We start from the raw sequence: 16,999 nt of genomic DNA on the forward strand, positions 1-16,999 counted from the left end.
GGAGGAGGAGGGCAACAGGACAGGAAGTAGGATCCTGTGAAGGAGGGAACAGGACAGGCAGTAGGGCCCTGAGGAGGAGGGAACAGGACAGGCAGTAGGACCCTGAGGAGGAGGGAACAGGACAGGCAGTAGGGCCCTGAGGAGGAAGGAACAGGACAGGCAATAGGACCCAGAGGAGGGGGAATCAGGACAGGCAGTAGGACCCTGAGGAGGAAGGGACAGGGCAGGCAGGAGGGCCATGAGGAGGAAGAGGGAACAGGACAGACAGTAGGACCCTGAGGAGGAAGGGACAGGGCAGGCAGGAGGGCCATGAGGAGGAGGAAGGAACAGGACAGGCAGTAGGGCTCTGAGGAGGAGGAGAGAACAGGACAGGCAGTTGGGAGACAGCCCTGAGAAGGAGGGAATAAGACGGGCTGTAGGACCCTGAGGAGGAGGAGGGCAACAGGACAGGAAGTAGGATCCTGTGAAGGAGGGAACAGGACAGGCAGTAGGGCCCTGAGGAGGAAGGAACAGGACAGGCAGTAGGGCCCTGAGGAGGAAGGAACAGGACAGGCAATAGGACCCAGAGGAGGGGGAATCAGGACAGGCAGTAGGGCCCTGAGGAGGAGGGAACAGGACAGACAGTAGGAACCTGAGGAGGAGGGAACAGGTCAGGCAGTAGGACCCTGAGGAGGGGGGAACAGGACAGGCAGGAGGACTCTGAGGAGGAGGGAACAGGACAGACAGCAGGACCCTGAGGAGAGGAATCAGTACAGGCAGGAGGACCCTGAGGAGGAGGGAACAGGACAGGCAGTAGGACCCTGAGGAGGAAGGGACAGGGCAGGCAGTAGTGCCCTGAGGAGGGGGGAACAGGACAGGCAGCAGGACAATGAGGGGGAGGGAACAGGACAGGCAGTTGGACCCTGAGGAGGAAGGAACAGGACAGGCAGGAGGGCCATGAGGAGGGGGAGGGAACAGGACAGACAGTAGGATCCTGAGGAGGAGGAGGGAACAGGACAGGCAGTAGGACCCTGAGGAGAGGGATCAGTACAGGCAGGAGGACCCTGAGGAGGAGGGAACAGGACAGGCAGTTGGACCCTGAGGAGGATGGAACGGAACAGACAGTAGGGCCCTGAGAAGGAGGGAATAAGACGGGTTGTAGGACCCTGAGGAGGGAAGAAGACAGGCAGTAGGACCCTGAGGAGGGGGGAACAGGACAGGCAGGAGGGCCATGAGGAGGGGGAGGGAACAGGACAGACAGTAGGATCCTGAGGAGGAGGAGGGAACAGGACAGGCAGTAGGGCCCTGAGGAGGAAGGAACAGGACAGGCAATAGGACCCAGAGGAGGGGGAATCAGGACAGGCAGTAGGACCCTGAGGAGGAAGGGACAGGGCAGGCAGGAGGGCCATGAGGAGGAGGGAACAGGACAGACAGTAGGACCCTGAGGAGGGGGGAACAGGACAGGCAGTAGGGCCATGAGGAGGGGGGAACAGGACAGGCAGTAGGGCCATGAGGAGGAAGGAACAGGACAGGCAATAGGACCCAGAGGAGGGGGAATCAGGACAGGCAGTAGGACCCTGAGGAGGAAGGGACAGGGCAGGCAGGAGGGCCATGAGGAGGAAGAGGGAACAGGACAGACAGTAGGACCCTGAGGAGGAAGGGACAGGGCAGGCAGGAGGGCCATGAGGAGGAGGGAACAGGACAGACAGTAGGACCCTGAGGAGGGGGGAACAGGACAGGCAGTAGGGCCATGAGGAGGGGGGAGCAGGACAGGCAGTAGGACCCTGAGGAGGAGGGAACAGGACAGGCAGTAGGGCCCTGAGGAGGAGGGAACAGGACAGGCAGTAGGACCCTGAGGAGGGGGAGGAGGGAACAGGACAGGCAGTAGGACCCTGAGGAGGAAGGAACAGGACAGGCAGTAGGACCCTGAGGAGGAGGGAATAGGACAGGCAGTAGGACCTTGAGGAGGAGGGAACAGGACAGGCAATAGGACCCTAAGGAGGACGGAACAAGACAGACAGTTAGGACCCTGACAAGGTGGGATCAGGACTGGCAGGAGGACCCTGAGGAGGAGGGAACAGGACATGCAGTGGGACCCTGAGGAGGGAAAAGGACAGGCAGTAGGGCCATGAGGAGGGGGGTACAGGACAGACCACAGGACCCTGAGGAGGAGGGAATAGGACAGGCAGTAGGACCCTGAGGAGGAAGGAACAGGACAGGCAGTAGGACCCTGAGGAGGAAGGAACAGGACAGGCAGTTGGGCCCTGAGGAGGAGAGAGCAGGACAGGCAGCAGAGCGTGAGGAGGAGGGTATAGGACGCGGGTAGGGCCCTGAGGAGGAGGGAACAGGACAGGCAGTAGGACCCTGAGGAGGAGGGAACAGGACAGACAGTAGGGCCCTGAGGAGGAGGTGAGAACAGGACAAGCAATAGGGCCATGAGGAGGAGGAAGGAACAGGACAGGCAGTAGGGCGTTGAGGAGGTGGGAACAGGACAGGCAGTAGGACACTGACGAGGTGGGATCAGGACTGGCAGGAGGACCCTGAGGACAGGGATCAGGACAGGCAGTTGGACCTTGAGGAGGAAGGAACAGGACAGGCAGTAGGACCCTGAGGAGGAAGGTATAGGACAGGCAGTAGGACCCTGAGGAGGAAGGAACAGGACAGGCAGGAGGACTCTGAGGAGGAGGGAACAGGACAGACAGCAGGACCCTGAGGAGAGGAATCAGTACAGGCAGGAGGACCCTGAGGAGGAGGGAACAGGACAGGCAGTAGGACCCTGAGGAGGAAGGGACAGGGCAGGCAGTAGTGCCCTGAGGAGGGGGGAACAGGACAGGCAGCAGGACAATGAGGGGGAGGGAACAGGACAGGCAGTTGGACCCTGAGGAGGAAGGAACAGGACAGGCAGGAGGGCCATGAGGAGGGGGAGGGAACAGGACAGACAGTAGGATCCTGAGGAGGAGGAGGGAACAGGACAGGCAGTAGGACCCTGAGGAGAGGGATCAGTACAGGCAGGAGGACCCTGAGGAGGAGGGAACAGGACAGGCAGTTGGACCCTGAGGAGGATGGAACGGAACAGACAGTAGGGCCCTGAGAAGGAGGGAATAAGACGGGTTGTAGGACCCTGAGGAGGGAAGAAGACAGGCAGTAGGACCCTGAGGAGGAGGAGGGCAACAGGACAGGAAGTAGGATCCTGTGAAGGAGGGAACAGGACAGGCAGTAGGGCCCTGAGGAGGAGGGAACAGGACAGGCAGTAGGACCCTGAGGAGGAGGGAACAGGACAGGCAGTAGGGCCCTGAGGAGGAAGGAACAGGACAGGCAATAGGACCCAGAGGAGGGGGAATCAGGACAGGCAGTAGGACCCTGAGGAGGAAGGGACAGGGCAGGCAGGAGGGCCATGAGGAGGAAGAGGGAACAGGACAGACAGTAGGACCCTGAGGAGGAAGGGACAGGGCAGGCAGGAGGGCCATGAGGAGGAGGAAGGAACAGGACAGGCAGTAGGGCTCTGAGGAGGAGGAGAGAACAGGACAGGCAGTTGGGAGACAGCCCTGAGAAGGAGGGAATAAGAAGGGCTGTAGGACCCTGAGGAGGAGGAGGGCAACAGGACAGGCAGTAGGGCCCTGAGGAGGAAGGAACAGGACAGGCAGTAGGGCCCTGAGGAGGAAGGAACAGGACAGGCAATAGGACCCAGAGGAGGGGGAATCAGGACAGGCAGTAGGGCCCTGAGGAGGAAGGAACAGGACAGACAGTAGGAACCTGAGGAGGAGGGAACAGGTCAGGCAGTAGGACCCTGAGGAGGGGGGAACAGGACAGGCTGTAGGGCCATGAGGAGGAGGAGGGAACAGGACAGGCAGTAGGACCCTGAGGAGGAGGGGACAGGACAGGCAGTAGGGCCCTAAGGAGGAGGGAACAGGACAGGCAGTAGGACCCTGAGGAGGAAGGAACAGGACAGACAGTAGGGCTCTGAGGAGGGGGAGAGAACAGGACAGGCAGTAGGATCCTGAGGAGGAGGAGGGAACAGGACAGGCAGTAGGACCCTGAGGAGAGGGATCAGTACAGGCAGGAGGACCCTGAGGAGGAGGGAACAGGACAGGCAGTAGGACCCTGAGGAGAGCGATCAGTACAGGCAGGAGGACCCTGAGGAGGAGGGAACAGGACAGGCAGTTGGACCCTGAGGAGGAAGGAACAGGACAGGCAGGAGGGCCATGAGGAGGATGGAACGGAACAGACAGTAGGGCCCTGAGAAGGAGGGAATAAGACGGGTTGTAGGACCCTGAGGAGTGAAGAAGACAGGCAGTAGGACCCTGAGGAGGAGGAGGGCAACAGGACAGGAAGTAGGATCCTGTGAAGGAGGGAACAGGACAGGCAGTAGGGCCCTGAGGAGGAGGGAACAGGACAGGCAGTAGGACCCTGAGGAGGAGGGAACAGGACAGGCAGTAGGGCCATGAGGAGGGGGGAACAGGACAGGCAGTAGGGCCATGAGGAGGAAGGAACAGGACAGGCAATAGGACCCAGAGGAGGGGGAATCAGGACAGGCAGTAGGACCCTGAGGAGGAAGGGACAGGGCAGGCAGGAGGGCCATGAGGAGGAAGAGGGAACAGGACAGACAGTAGGACCCTGAGGAGGAAGGGACAGGGCAGGCAGGAGGGCCATGAGGAGGAGGGAACAGGACAGACAGTAGGACCCTGAGGAGGGGGGAACAGGACAGGCAGTAGGGCCATGAGGAGGGGGGAGCAGGACAGGCAGTAGGACCCTGAGGAGGAGGGAACAGGACAGGCAGTAGGGCCCTGAGGAGGAGGGAACAGGACAGGCAGTAGGACCCTGAGGAGGGGGAGGAGGGAACAGGACAGGCAGTAGGACCCTGAGGAGGAAGGAACAGGACAGGCAGTAGGACCCTGAGGAGGAGGGAATAGGACAGGCAGTAGGACCTTGAGGAGGAGGGAACAGGACAGGCAATAGGACCCTAAGGAGGACGGAACAAGACAGACAGTTAGGACCCTGACGAGGTGGGATCAGGACTGGCAGGAGGACCCTGAGGAGGGGGAGGAGGGAACAGGACAGGCAGTAGGACCCTGAGGAGGAAGAAACAGGACAGGCAGTAGGACCCTGAGGAGGAGGGAACAGGACAGGCAGTAGGACCCTAAGGAGGACGGAACAAGACAGACAGTTAGGACCCTGAGGAGGTGAGAACAGGACAAGCAATAGGGCCATGAGGAGGAGGAAGGAACAGGACAGGCAGTAGGACCCTGAGGAGGAGGGAGCAGGACAGGCAGTAGGACCCTGAGGAGGAGGGAACAGGACAGGCAGTAGGACCCTGAGGAGGGGGGATCAGGACTGGCAGGAGGACCCTGAGGACTGGGAACAGGACAGGCAGTTGGTCCTTGAGGAGGAAGGAACAGGACAGGCAGTAGGACTCTGAGGAGGAGGGAACAGGACAGGCAGTAGGGCCCTGAGGAGGAGGAGGGGGAGGGAACAGGACAGACAGTAGGGCCATGAGGTGGAGGAGGAGGAGGAGGAGGAGGAGGAGGAGGGAACAGGAGAGACAGTAGGGCCATGAGGAGGAAGGGACAGGGCAGGCTGTAGGGCCCTGAGGAGGTGGGAACAGGACAGGCAGCAGGACAATGAGGAGGAGGGAACAGGACAGGCAATAGGACCCAGAGGAGGGGGAATCAGGACAGGCAGTAGGACCCTGAGGAGGAAGGGACAGGGCAGGCAGGAGGGCCATGTGGAGGAAGAGGGAACAGGACAGACAGACCCTGAGGAGGAGGGAACAGGTCAGGCAGTAGGACCCTGAGGAGGGGGGAACAGGACAGGCAGTAGGACCCTGAGAAGGAGGAGGAGGGAACAGGACAGACAGTAGGACCCTGAGGAGGAGGGAACAGGACAGGCAGTAGGACCCTGAGGAGGGGGGAACAGGACAGGCCGTAGGGCCATGAGGAGGAGGAGGGAACAGGACAGGCAGTAGGACCCTGAGGAGGAGGAGGAGGGAACAGGACAGGCAGTAGGACCCTGAGGAGGAGGGAACAGGACAGGCAGTAGGACCCTGAGGAGGGGGGAACAGGACAGGCAGTCGGACCCTGAGGAGGAGGGAACAGGACAGGCAGTAGGACCCTGAGGAGGGGGGAACAGGACAGGCAGTAGGACCCTGAGGAGGATGGGCAAAAAGTGGGGCAGCAGGACCCAATGTTGAGCACTACTTGTAGGAAGCAATGAGAATGTTGTGGTTCTGTTCGCCGAGCTGGAAGCTTTTGCTCCAAACGTTTCGTTCCCTGGCTAGGGAACATCATCAGTGCTATTGGAGCCTCCTGTGAAGCGCTGCTTTGATGTTTCTTCCGGTATTTATAGTGGTTTGTTCTTGCCACTTCCGGGTGTCAGTTTCAGCTGTAGTGGTTTGTATGTGGGGTCCAGGTCTATGTGTCTGTTCTCTGGCTGTTCTCTGTCTGGCTTGTCCTATGATGGTAGTGTTTTCCCAGTCAAATTCATTGTCCTGGTTGTCTGAGTGTATGGCTACTAGGGATAGCTGGTCGTGTCGTTTTGTGGCTAGCTGATGTTCATGGATGCGGATTGTTAGCTGTCTTCCTGTTTGTCCTATATAGTGTTTTGTGCAGTCCTTGCATGGTATTTTGTAAGCTACGTTGGTTTGGCTCGTGCTGGCTATTGGGTCCTTTGTTCTAGTGAGTTGTTGTCTGAGTGTGGAGGTTGGCTTGTGTGCTGTTATGAGTCCTAAGGGTCGCAGTAGTCTGGCTGTCAGTTCTGAGACGCTCCTGACGTATGGTAGTGTGGCTCATCCTTTTGGTTGTGGCATGTCCTCGTTCCGTGGTCCATCTCTTAGGCATCTGGTGATAAAGTTGCGTGGGTGTCCGTTTTTGGCGAATACCTTGTATAGGTGTTCCTCTTCCTCTTTTCGCAGTTCTGGTGTACTGCAGTGTGTTGTGGCTCTTTTGAATAGTGTCCTGATGCAGCTTCGTTTGTGTGTGTTGGGGTGGTTACTTTCATAGTTTAAGACTTGGTCTGTGTGTGTTGGTTTCCTGTGTACCCTTGTGGTGAATTCTCCGTTGGGTGTTCTCTCTACTAACACGTCTAGGAATGGGAGTTGGCTATCCTTTTGCTCTTCTCTCGTGAATTGTATTCCTGTGAGTGTGGCGTTGATGATTCGGTGTGTTTTTTCTATTTCTGTGTTTTTGATGATTACAAAGGTGTCATCAACATATCTGATCCAGAGTTTGGGTTGGATTTGTGGTAGGGCTGTATGTTCTAACCTTTGCATAACTGCCTCTGCTATGAGTTTGCAGCAAAAACTTCCAGCTCGGCGAACAGAACCACAACAACGGACACCCGAGCTACAAATCTTCAACCAGACTTTAAGCAGTGAGGATGATTGAGGTACACAGCATACTCTTGAGGGGGGGGATTTCAATATCCACCACTTCGAGTTGAATATTGCCCAAGCATGTCCCGCACATCAAAAGCAGGATAAATCCAACCCGGCCACTTCCCACCCCATTAGTCTACACTCTATCATCAGTAAAGTGATGGACGGTGTCACCAACAGTGCTATCAAGCAGCACCTGCTCAGCAACACCCTGCTCAGTGACGCCCAGTTTGGGTTCCACCAGGGCCTCTCAGCTCCTCACCTCATTACAGCCTTAGATCAAAGTTGAACAAAAGAACTGAATTCCAGAGGGTGAGGTGAGAGTGGCAGCCCTTGAGATCAAGGCTGCGTTCGACTGAGTGTGGCATCAAGGAGCCTGAGCAAAACTGGAATCAATTGGTTTTGGGGGCGAATTCTTACGGTCACATAGGAAGATGTTCATGGTTGCTGGAGGTCAATCAGCTCAGCTCCCGAACATTCCTGAGGGTAGTGTCCTTGGCCCAACCATCTTTAGCCGCTTCGTCAATGAGTTTCCCTCCATCATAAGGTCAGAAATGGGGATGTTCACCGATCATCGCACAATGTTCAGCACCATTCGTGACTCCTCAGATACTGAAGCAGTTAAATGTAACAAGATCTGGACAGCATCCTCGCTTGGACTGATAAGTGGCAAGTAGCATTCATACCAGACAAATGCTACACAATGCCCATCACCAATAAGAGACAATCTAACCACCGTCCCTTCACATCGTGGGGTTTACCACTGGCCAGAAATGGAACAGGGCTAGACATGTAAAGACTGTGGCTATAAGAGCTGGTCAGAGGTTAGGAATACTGCAGCGAGTAACTCACCTACTGACTCCCCAAAGCCTGTCCACTATGTCCAAGGCACAATTCAGGAGTTTGATAGAATACTCCTCAAGATTCTTAGGACATTTGACAGGGTCAATGAAGGAAGTCTGTTTCTCCTTATGGAGAGTCCAGGAGAAAGGACATCTCAGAATAAGGAATCACTCAGGACAGAAGGAAGAGTAATTTTCTTCTCTTGGACGATAGTCAATCTGTGAAATTGACAGTGGACGATATTGTAGTTCAAGGCTGAGATAGACAGATTTTTCATCGGTAAAGGGAATCAAGGATAACAGGAAAAAGGTAGGAAAGTAGAATTGAGGATGATCACATCAACCATAATCTCATTGATTGATGGAGCAGACTCAATGGGCTGAATGGTCTACTTCTGCTCTTATGTCTTAAGGTTTTTTGTCACTTCTCTGGATGGGTACAGCTCCAATAACACTCAAGAAGCTTGACACCATCCAGAAAAAAACACATCCACAAGCATCCCCTCCCTCCACCATTGACGCTCAGTCGCAGCAGTGTATACTATCTACAAGGTGCCTGGCAAAAATTCACCAAAGGTCCTCAAGACAGCACCTTCCAAACCCATGACCACTTCCATCCGCAAGGACAAGGGCAGCACACACATGGGAACACCACCACTGTCTGCCAGCTCCCCTCCAAGCCACTCACCATCCTGGTCTGGAAATATATTGCTGTTCCTTCACTGTCGCTGGATCAATATCCCGGAATTCCCTCTTTAACAACATTGTGGGTCAACCCACAGCGAGTGGTCTGCGGTGGTTCAAGGAAGCAGCTCACCACCACCTTCTCCATGGCACAGCCGGCGATGTCCGTGATTAATGCCGATGGGAGAGAGGATCGGAAGGGTAGTAGGTCTAGGAGGAGGAGAAATAGAAGGGGCAGGACTCTAGGGGAAGAGGGATCAGGGAGGGGGCAGTAGGAATCTGATGGGTGGGGTGGGGGGAGGGTAATGGGAGGGCAGCATATTCTGCAGCATTGGTCACTTCTTACAGTGATGCACTTTCATTGAGAACCCACCTATAAACTGCACTGAGAAATAAAAGGTCTCAGTGAGGAGCGTCCACCGAACGATCAACTTCTCGGCCATGTATAATGCATGCCACATGATCAAGGAAATGCCTGCAGCAGAAAGGGAGGAGAACAGAGTCAGACTACAGGGCAGACACAGTGCCAGCCTCACAGGGCAGCCTCGCTGTGGGAGCCCCCCCACTGCCCTCTCTCCACCACATGATGATACCACCCCCACCACCCCCATCTCCACCCCCTCTGCCCTTCATCCAGTCCCCGCAGAGTCCCTGTCTGCCCACCGGAGGGTGCAGGAGGAGTGAAGCCCCCTTCCCAGGAGTTATAATGATATGTTTCACACAGGGAACAACAAGGAGGAGTGGGCAGGAGAAGGAGAGACTGGGAGAAGGACAGGGTGGGAGATGTTTATGGAAGGAGGGGGAACATATAAAGAAAGAAAGGCTTAAAGAAGGGACTCTGAGGGCAAGTGAAGGCGCAGCCACTGAGGATGAGCTGAAGGGAATGCAGAGACGAGACGGGCAAACTGGTGACCTGCTGAGAGGAGAGGGCGTGGGAAGTCCACTTGGTGCCAGTATCGCAGGCTGGTACAATGAGGGGCTCACACCAATAACCCGAGGTATAACTGCAGCACACTGTCCCTCACCCAGAACCAGATATCGAACAACCAGCAGGGAGCAGCCTGGAGTGAGCTGAGCTGGGTATGGCCCATAACAAACCTGCTTACAGACAAATCATCTCACAATGCAGGTGGTCTGTGTCTGCACAGGCTTCAGGGCAGCTCCCTATGCAATCATCAATAACAACATTAAGATGGACTGTATTCTGGACAGCGTGTGTGAGGGTTTGAAGGTGGGTTACTCCATGACAGAAGTGGGTTTAAGGTGGAATTCTCTTGGCACAATGGTGTGCAATGGCGTAAAGGTGGACTGCTGCCTGTACAGTGTGGGGAACTAGTTTAAGGTGGACTGCTGTCTGTACAGTGTGTAGAACTAGTTTAAGGTGGACTGCTGCCTGTACAGTGTGGGGAACTAGTTTAAGGTGGACTGCTGTCTGTACAGTGTGTAGAACTAGTTTAAGGTGGACTGCTCCCTGTACAGTGTGTAGAACTAGTTTAAGGTGGACTGCTGCCTGTACAGTGTGTGGAACTGATTTAAGTTGGACAGCTTTATGTACAATGTTTGCAGGGGGTTTAAGGTGGACTGCTGTCTGTTCAGTCTGGAGGCCAATCTTTGAGTAAGTGTAAGGTAGAAATTGATAGATTTCAGATTACCAGCAACATACAGGATCAAGGAGAAAGTTTTAGTAAAATTCATTGAAATATTTGATTGGCCATAAGCACAGGACAGGCTCAATAGGCAAACGGCCTACCCTTCATCCAATCTGTCCATCTGAATTAAGGTGAACTGTACCTGTACAGTGTATGCAATAGATTTAAGGTGGACTTCTGTTAGTACAGTGCATGAAATGGGCTCTAGGGGCACTGTTGTCAATGATACTTACTGAGAAGGGCCCCGCCATACAGTCTCACTGCCATTATGGTGCTGGACCCATCTTCATCAAAAACAGTTTCATACAGACGTTTGGGAAAGATGAGAGCCTGAAACAGAGATACAGGCACAGTCACTGCTCACAGTCAGCACAATATACCCAGCCAGACCTACTCAAGACTGACAGAGAAATGGACCTGTCACAGCCGTGGAGCAGGGAGATGGTGGTGACACTGGGCACAAGGACAACACCAAATAAAAACCGCAAAAACTGCGGATGCTGTAAGTTAGAAACAAAGCCAGAAATTGCTGGAAAAGCTCAGCAGGTCTGGCTACACCTGGGAGAAGAAATCAGAGTTAACGTTTCGGGTCTGGTGACCCTTCCTCAGACCGTCAGTTGGGACCCACCACCTCCCTTCAATAAGGAGAACAAAAACTGCACATTGTGTTTGAGATGAGGTCCCACTAATGTCCTGTATAAACAGACACGGGATAGTATTCCATGTGTCCTCTTCTTTAGGGACAGTACCTGCAGACTGATTATTTTGCAACTCCTGCACTAAAGCACCTTCCACAGTCATTCTCCATTTAAATAATACTCACATTAGAAACTGAGAAAGTAAGAGCAGGAGTAGGCCATTCGGCCCTTCGAGCTTGCCCAACCGTTCAATATGATCATAGCTGATCATGCAAGCTCAGTATCCCATTCCCATTTTCTCTCCATATCCCTTGATCCCTCAGCTCCCTATTGAATATATCAAACAAACTGACCCCAACTGCTTCCTGTGGGAGAGAATTCCACAGGTTCACAACTCTCTGAGTGAAGAAATTCTTCCTCATCTCAGTTTTGAATAGTTTAACCCTTACTCTTAGACTGTAACCCCCAGTTCTGGACTTCCCTAACATCAGGAACATTCTTCCAACATCTGGCCTGTCCAGTCCCATTATATGTCTCTGTGAGCACCCACCTCAATCTTCTAAATCCCAGTTAAGTACAAGCCCAGTCGATCCAGTCTTTCCTCATGTCAGTCCTGCCATCCCGGGAATCAGGCTGGTGAACCTTCGCTGGACTCCAATAGGAAGAATGCCCTTCCTCAGCCTAACAGACCGAAACTGCACACAATAGCCAAGACCCTGTACAACTGCAGCATGCCATCCCTACTCCAGTACTCCAATCCTCTCGCAGTGAAGGCCATTAGCTTTCCTCACTGCCTACTCTACCCTGTCTGCCAACCTTCAGCAACTGTGCCACCATGACACCCACATCACATTGCATCTCACCCTTTCTGAAACTACCACCATTCAGATCATAATCTATCTTCCTGTTTTTTGCCACCGATGTGGATAACCTCACATTTATCCACGCTATATTGCACTTGTCAAGTATTTGCCCACTCAGCCAGTCTGTCCGAGTCACCCTGCAGGCTCTTAGCATCCTCCTCACAGCTCACACTGCCACCCAGCCTTAGTGCCGTCTGCAAATTTGGAAATGTTGCATTCAATTCCTTCGTCCAAATTGTGAATGTATATGGTGGACGGGTGGGGTCCCAGCACTGAACCCTGCTGTACCTCTATTGTCACTGCCTGCCATTCTGAAAACGACCCGTTTATTCCAACTCTCTGCCAACCAGTTCCCTATCCACACCAAGACATTACTTTTGATACCATGAGCTTTAATTTTGCTTCGTAACCTCTTACGTGAAAGCTTGTCAAAGGTCTTTTGAAAATCCAAATACACAACATCTCCTGATTGTATTCTTTCTGCCAAAGTCAGCAGCTTCATATTTTCCCACATTATACCACAGCAGCCTGATCTTTGTCCATAGTGTATGAAACTTCTTAATGTTTTCTGCACGCCATAAGTTCCTTCCTATCTTGGTATCATCTTCCACGCCTTCACTTCCGTCATCTAAGACACTGTCACAAATCTTCTAATCCTTGTTGATATCTTGTCCCTACCCCAGCACCTTCCATTTTCTATAATAACCATTGATCAAATGTCTCCTTGGAACTCTTAAGTATTGCGCGGTTTCAGGTTTCCCTTTCTGTGTTATTCCTTCAAGGAAGTCTGGTAAATTACTGAAATATGATTTCCCTTTGATGAAATAATGATGACTTTTCCTGATTATCTTGAATTTCTCAAAGTGCACAACTATACTCCCTTTAATGGTTGATTCTAATACCTTCCCCATGACAGCCATCAAGATAACGTGAAAACAGGGGTTATATTTGTTACTTTCCAGTTTAATGGAAACCTGTCCTGAATATAAGGAATTGCACCAATCACCTCATTAATAACTTTTGAGACTATGGGATGCAACCCACTTGGACTTGGGAGACTTGTCACCCCTCACTTCCCTCATGATTGGGATTTTGCTAGGTTCCTCTCTCTCCCTTCCACCCCCTATATTACTGGAAGATTTTTTGAATCCTCTGTTGGGCACATCGAAACAAAATATTTGTTCATTCCATCTACTATTTCGTTATTATCCACTAGTAATTCCCCATTCTCACACTTCACAAGACCAACACCCACTTCATGGACTCTTTTCCTTTTTAAGAAACTCTTGTTATCCATTTTCACATTTCTGGCCAGCTTGGTCTCCTTGTCTAATTTCTTCATCCTTTTAGACATTCTGTGCTGCTCTTTATATCTGACCAATTATCGGTCTTGCTACTCATTATTAGACAATTTTACTATTTTTCACTAAGTTTGATGTTTTCCCTATCTTCTTTAATGAGTTATGGATGGTGAGTCCTGTCTTTCTTTATGATAGGTGTATACTTATTCTGAGCAATTCTAAATCTTCCATTAAATGTCTCTATTGATCTATTCTCCCAGCCTTAAGCCAGTCCATTTCTGATAGCTCAGCTTTCACACCCAAATGGTTGCCTTTACTTAGGTTTAAAACATCTGTCTAAGCCCCAATCTTCTCCCTTTCAAAAATGACATAAAATTTAGTCATACTGTAGTTGCTGATATCTGAATTCTGAAATCATTGCTCAATCCTGTCCCATTACCCAATACCAAGTCTAATATAACGTGTTCTCAGGTTGGTTCCACAATATGATAATGTATTCTGTGAACTCCTCATCCAGATTATGGCTGCCATTCTGATTTTTTTCCAGTTTCTTTGTAGATTAAAGTTACCCATGATTACTGTCATCCTTTTATCACAAGCATCCGATACTTCTTCTTGGACACTCTCTTCCACACTTTGTGATTACCGTTAGGGGGTCTTTCAACCATTTACACTGTCCACCTCTTTCCCTTACTATACCTGCACCCAAACCAATTCTACATCCAGATTTCCTAAAGCAAGATCCTATATAACTAGTGTACCAATGCCATCCTTGGTTAATAGTGCAACCCCACCACCTACACCTAGCTTCACGGTCTTTTTGAATGCCTTATAACCTTTACTAATCAGCACCTAATTCCTGTCATATTGGAGCCACATCTCTCTAATGGCTTTCAGACTGCCCTAATTTACTTTAAGGTATACCATCAATTTGTTTACTTTGTTATGATTGCTATACGCGAGAGTCGTTAGTTTTGACTTTTCCTTACCTTCATAACACTTCATTGTGATTTTTACTGTATTGCTAGGGTTTTATTTCTTCTCTACCCTCTTTGTTCCATTCTCTGACCCTCATTTTCCACATTATTACCCTGGCTCTAATGTTTGATGTATCACAAATTGCCACATTTGACCCTTTCCCTCCACTGTTTTATTTAAAACCACCTCCATGTCCTTAGCTATGTGGTTTGCAAAAATAGCTTAACGAAGCATTAAGCATAAGGAATCACAGCGCGGTTCTGGCAATAGACTGTCCCAATGGTACATCACCCACTTTCTCCAATTCTGGTACCTGTGGCCCATGAACCAGAACCCACTTTTCACACACACCATCCTTTAAACCACATTTTCATCTCTCTAATTTTAGGTACTCTTTGCGTGTGGTTCAGGCAATAGCACAGAAATTCTAACCTTTGAGGTTCTGCTTTGAAATGTAGCGCCTTTTCCCTGTTCAGAACCTGTTTCCCCACTGCCACTTATCTCAAATGTTACCTATGTGTGCTACAACCAGTGGATCCTTTCCCTCCCATTGCCAAGTCCTGCCGTGAGAATGGTGTCAATTTCCCTCACGATACTATTACATATTTCTCCCATATTCTTTCTTACTTCCCCGACTTGAATGACTTGCTGCACCACAGTGCTACGGTCAGTTTGCACATCGAATCTGCAGCCTTACATTACTCTTATCCAGACAACACCTCAAACCAGCGCTGGGGAAGCAGAAACGATCACGGGTTTGAAAGAAATTGAATGAGCACTTGAGTATGTTAGCGCGGATGAAATGATCTCAGTCCGAGCCCAGAGTGCGGTTCGACAATCGGTAACTTTATTGAAGTATGTAACGCCAGCGGAGACCAACCGAGGTCCGAATCTCGATTGCTCTAACGTTTCCCGTGCGATGTTACAAGTTATATACTTCCTGAGTCAGGATGTAGGAGATTGGGTATGAATGAGTGTGAATGGGGGTACTCATGGCTGGAGTATGTGTGAATGTCAAGCTTCCTGCTGTCCTCGGAGAGTCAGCAGCATACACAAAAGGTGTGCTGTTTATCTTTATGTAAATGGGTCCGGGTGCTATCTGCTTGTCTCTCCGTGAGGGCTGGAGGCTAGCACCCCCCTTTGTCACTTCCAAAGTGTCTGTGAGGTTCATCCTGTTTGTTTGGTGTTTGCCTTTTGTGTCGGACTGTTTTGCATGATCAGGTTATGGGTGTGTGTCAGTTGGGACCTTGACGAGATTATAAGGTGGGTTTCGATCTGTGAGTCATGACCATTGTCTGGTCTGGTGTGTATTTGGATCTGTCTTTGGGTCCCCTTCTCCTGATCACCTGGTCGGGCTGGCAGCTGCTGTCTTAAAATGAATACTGTTTGCTTTAAAATGGATACTGCTGGTTTTCCCGATGTGGGCCTTGCTCCACGGTAAACACGGGGCGGTTTATGCCCGCCTTCAAGTAAGACAAAGGTGCAGGTTGACAGGAATACATTGAGGTAATGGGATAGATGGAATTTCTCGAATGTGTGCTGTAATGTCTCAATGGCTAGGGGAGTCCCACAGTGCGGTTACCCCCAACGTCTAACCCACGTCAATCAGCTGGATGTACAGCCGGACACAATTCAACATTCTCTCCCTCCCTCTTCTCCTGGCAGATTCTGCATTCAAATTCTCGGAAATTTTGGTTTCTCTGAGGGAGATATGTAACATCTGATCTGAGGCAAACAACCCATAAACTGACCCACTCACTGATATCGTTCGTGCTCCCAAATCTCTCCTGCGACGGCTGGTATTCCTAATTAGTATTCCCTACTCCGCTGGAAATATCCATCTTGCAAATGATTAGCTGGTGATTCATTTGGCAATTAACACTCGGAGTTAAATCCAACTGCAGCTGTGCTCCCCTCCTGTCTGACAGCAATCCCAATGGAGACTATGGCATATAGCTGCAGTTCTTTTCCAGCATGGCCAGGTCAATGTGAATGAAGGGTTACAGTCTGGGGTCCTCCAATAAACCACAGGGTCTAAACTCATCGCCCCCTTCCTCCACACTGTATCATTGCTTCATGCAGTGAATAATGTTAAACAAGTGGACACTCACCGTTACGCCAACAACACTGAACATGATGGCTGACACCACTTGCCATATCCTATTGAGAATCAAACAGAGCGATTAGTGCGCCCATAGTGACAGGTTCAGAGGCAGTCTCACACAACATGAAAAACACGCGGCAACATACATACAGGAATGACAGAACTAGTGAGAGACAAACATAAGCAGTGAAATACAATCTCACACATCAGTGAAATACAGGCCATAACATGGAATCATGTACATGCAATAACACGTACACACACAATGACACACGCACACAATGACATACTCACATACACACACAATGACGCACACAGTAAAACGTGCATATACACACAATGATACTCACACACTTACACACATAATATACACATACTGACACACACATATACAACAACACACACATACAATGACACACACACACATCATGACACACACAATAACACAATAACACACACACAATGTCACACACAGTGTACAATAACACACACAAGCAATGACATACGCATATACAATGACACGTACAATGACACACACATGCAATAAAACACACAATGACACATATACACACAAACAATAACACGCACACAC

At 51.1% G+C, this 16,999-nt stretch overlaps 1 protein-coding gene across 3 annotated transcripts in view; it reads right to left on the minus strand.

Annotated features, from left to right (window-relative positions):
* LOC132824141 (tumor protein p53-inducible protein 11-like) overlaps positions 1-16,999 on the minus strand; it is a 129,217-nt gene that overhangs the window by 40,377 nt on the left and 71,841 nt on the right. For 2 of the 3 annotated variants that reach the window (XM_060838398.1, XM_060838399.1), the window contains 3 exons: positions 16,415-16,463; positions 10,757-10,853; positions 9,248-9,349 (listed from right to left, as the gene is read on the minus strand). In XM_060838398.1, coding sequence (XP_060694381.1) covers positions 9,248-9,349; positions 10,757-10,853; positions 16,415-16,463 — 248 coding nt within the window. The remainder of the gene's footprint in view (positions 1-9,247; positions 9,350-10,756; positions 10,854-16,414; positions 16,464-16,999) is intronic. The other variant, XM_060838401.1, reaches the window with a different exon arrangement.

This window comes from Hemiscyllium ocellatum, chromosome 18 (genome assembly GCF_020745735.1).
Source record: "Hemiscyllium ocellatum isolate sHemOce1 chromosome 18, sHemOce1.pat.X.cur, whole genome shotgun sequence".
In the NCBI taxonomy this organism is placed as follows: Eukaryota; Metazoa; Chordata; class Chondrichthyes; order Orectolobiformes; family Hemiscylliidae; genus Hemiscyllium; species Hemiscyllium ocellatum.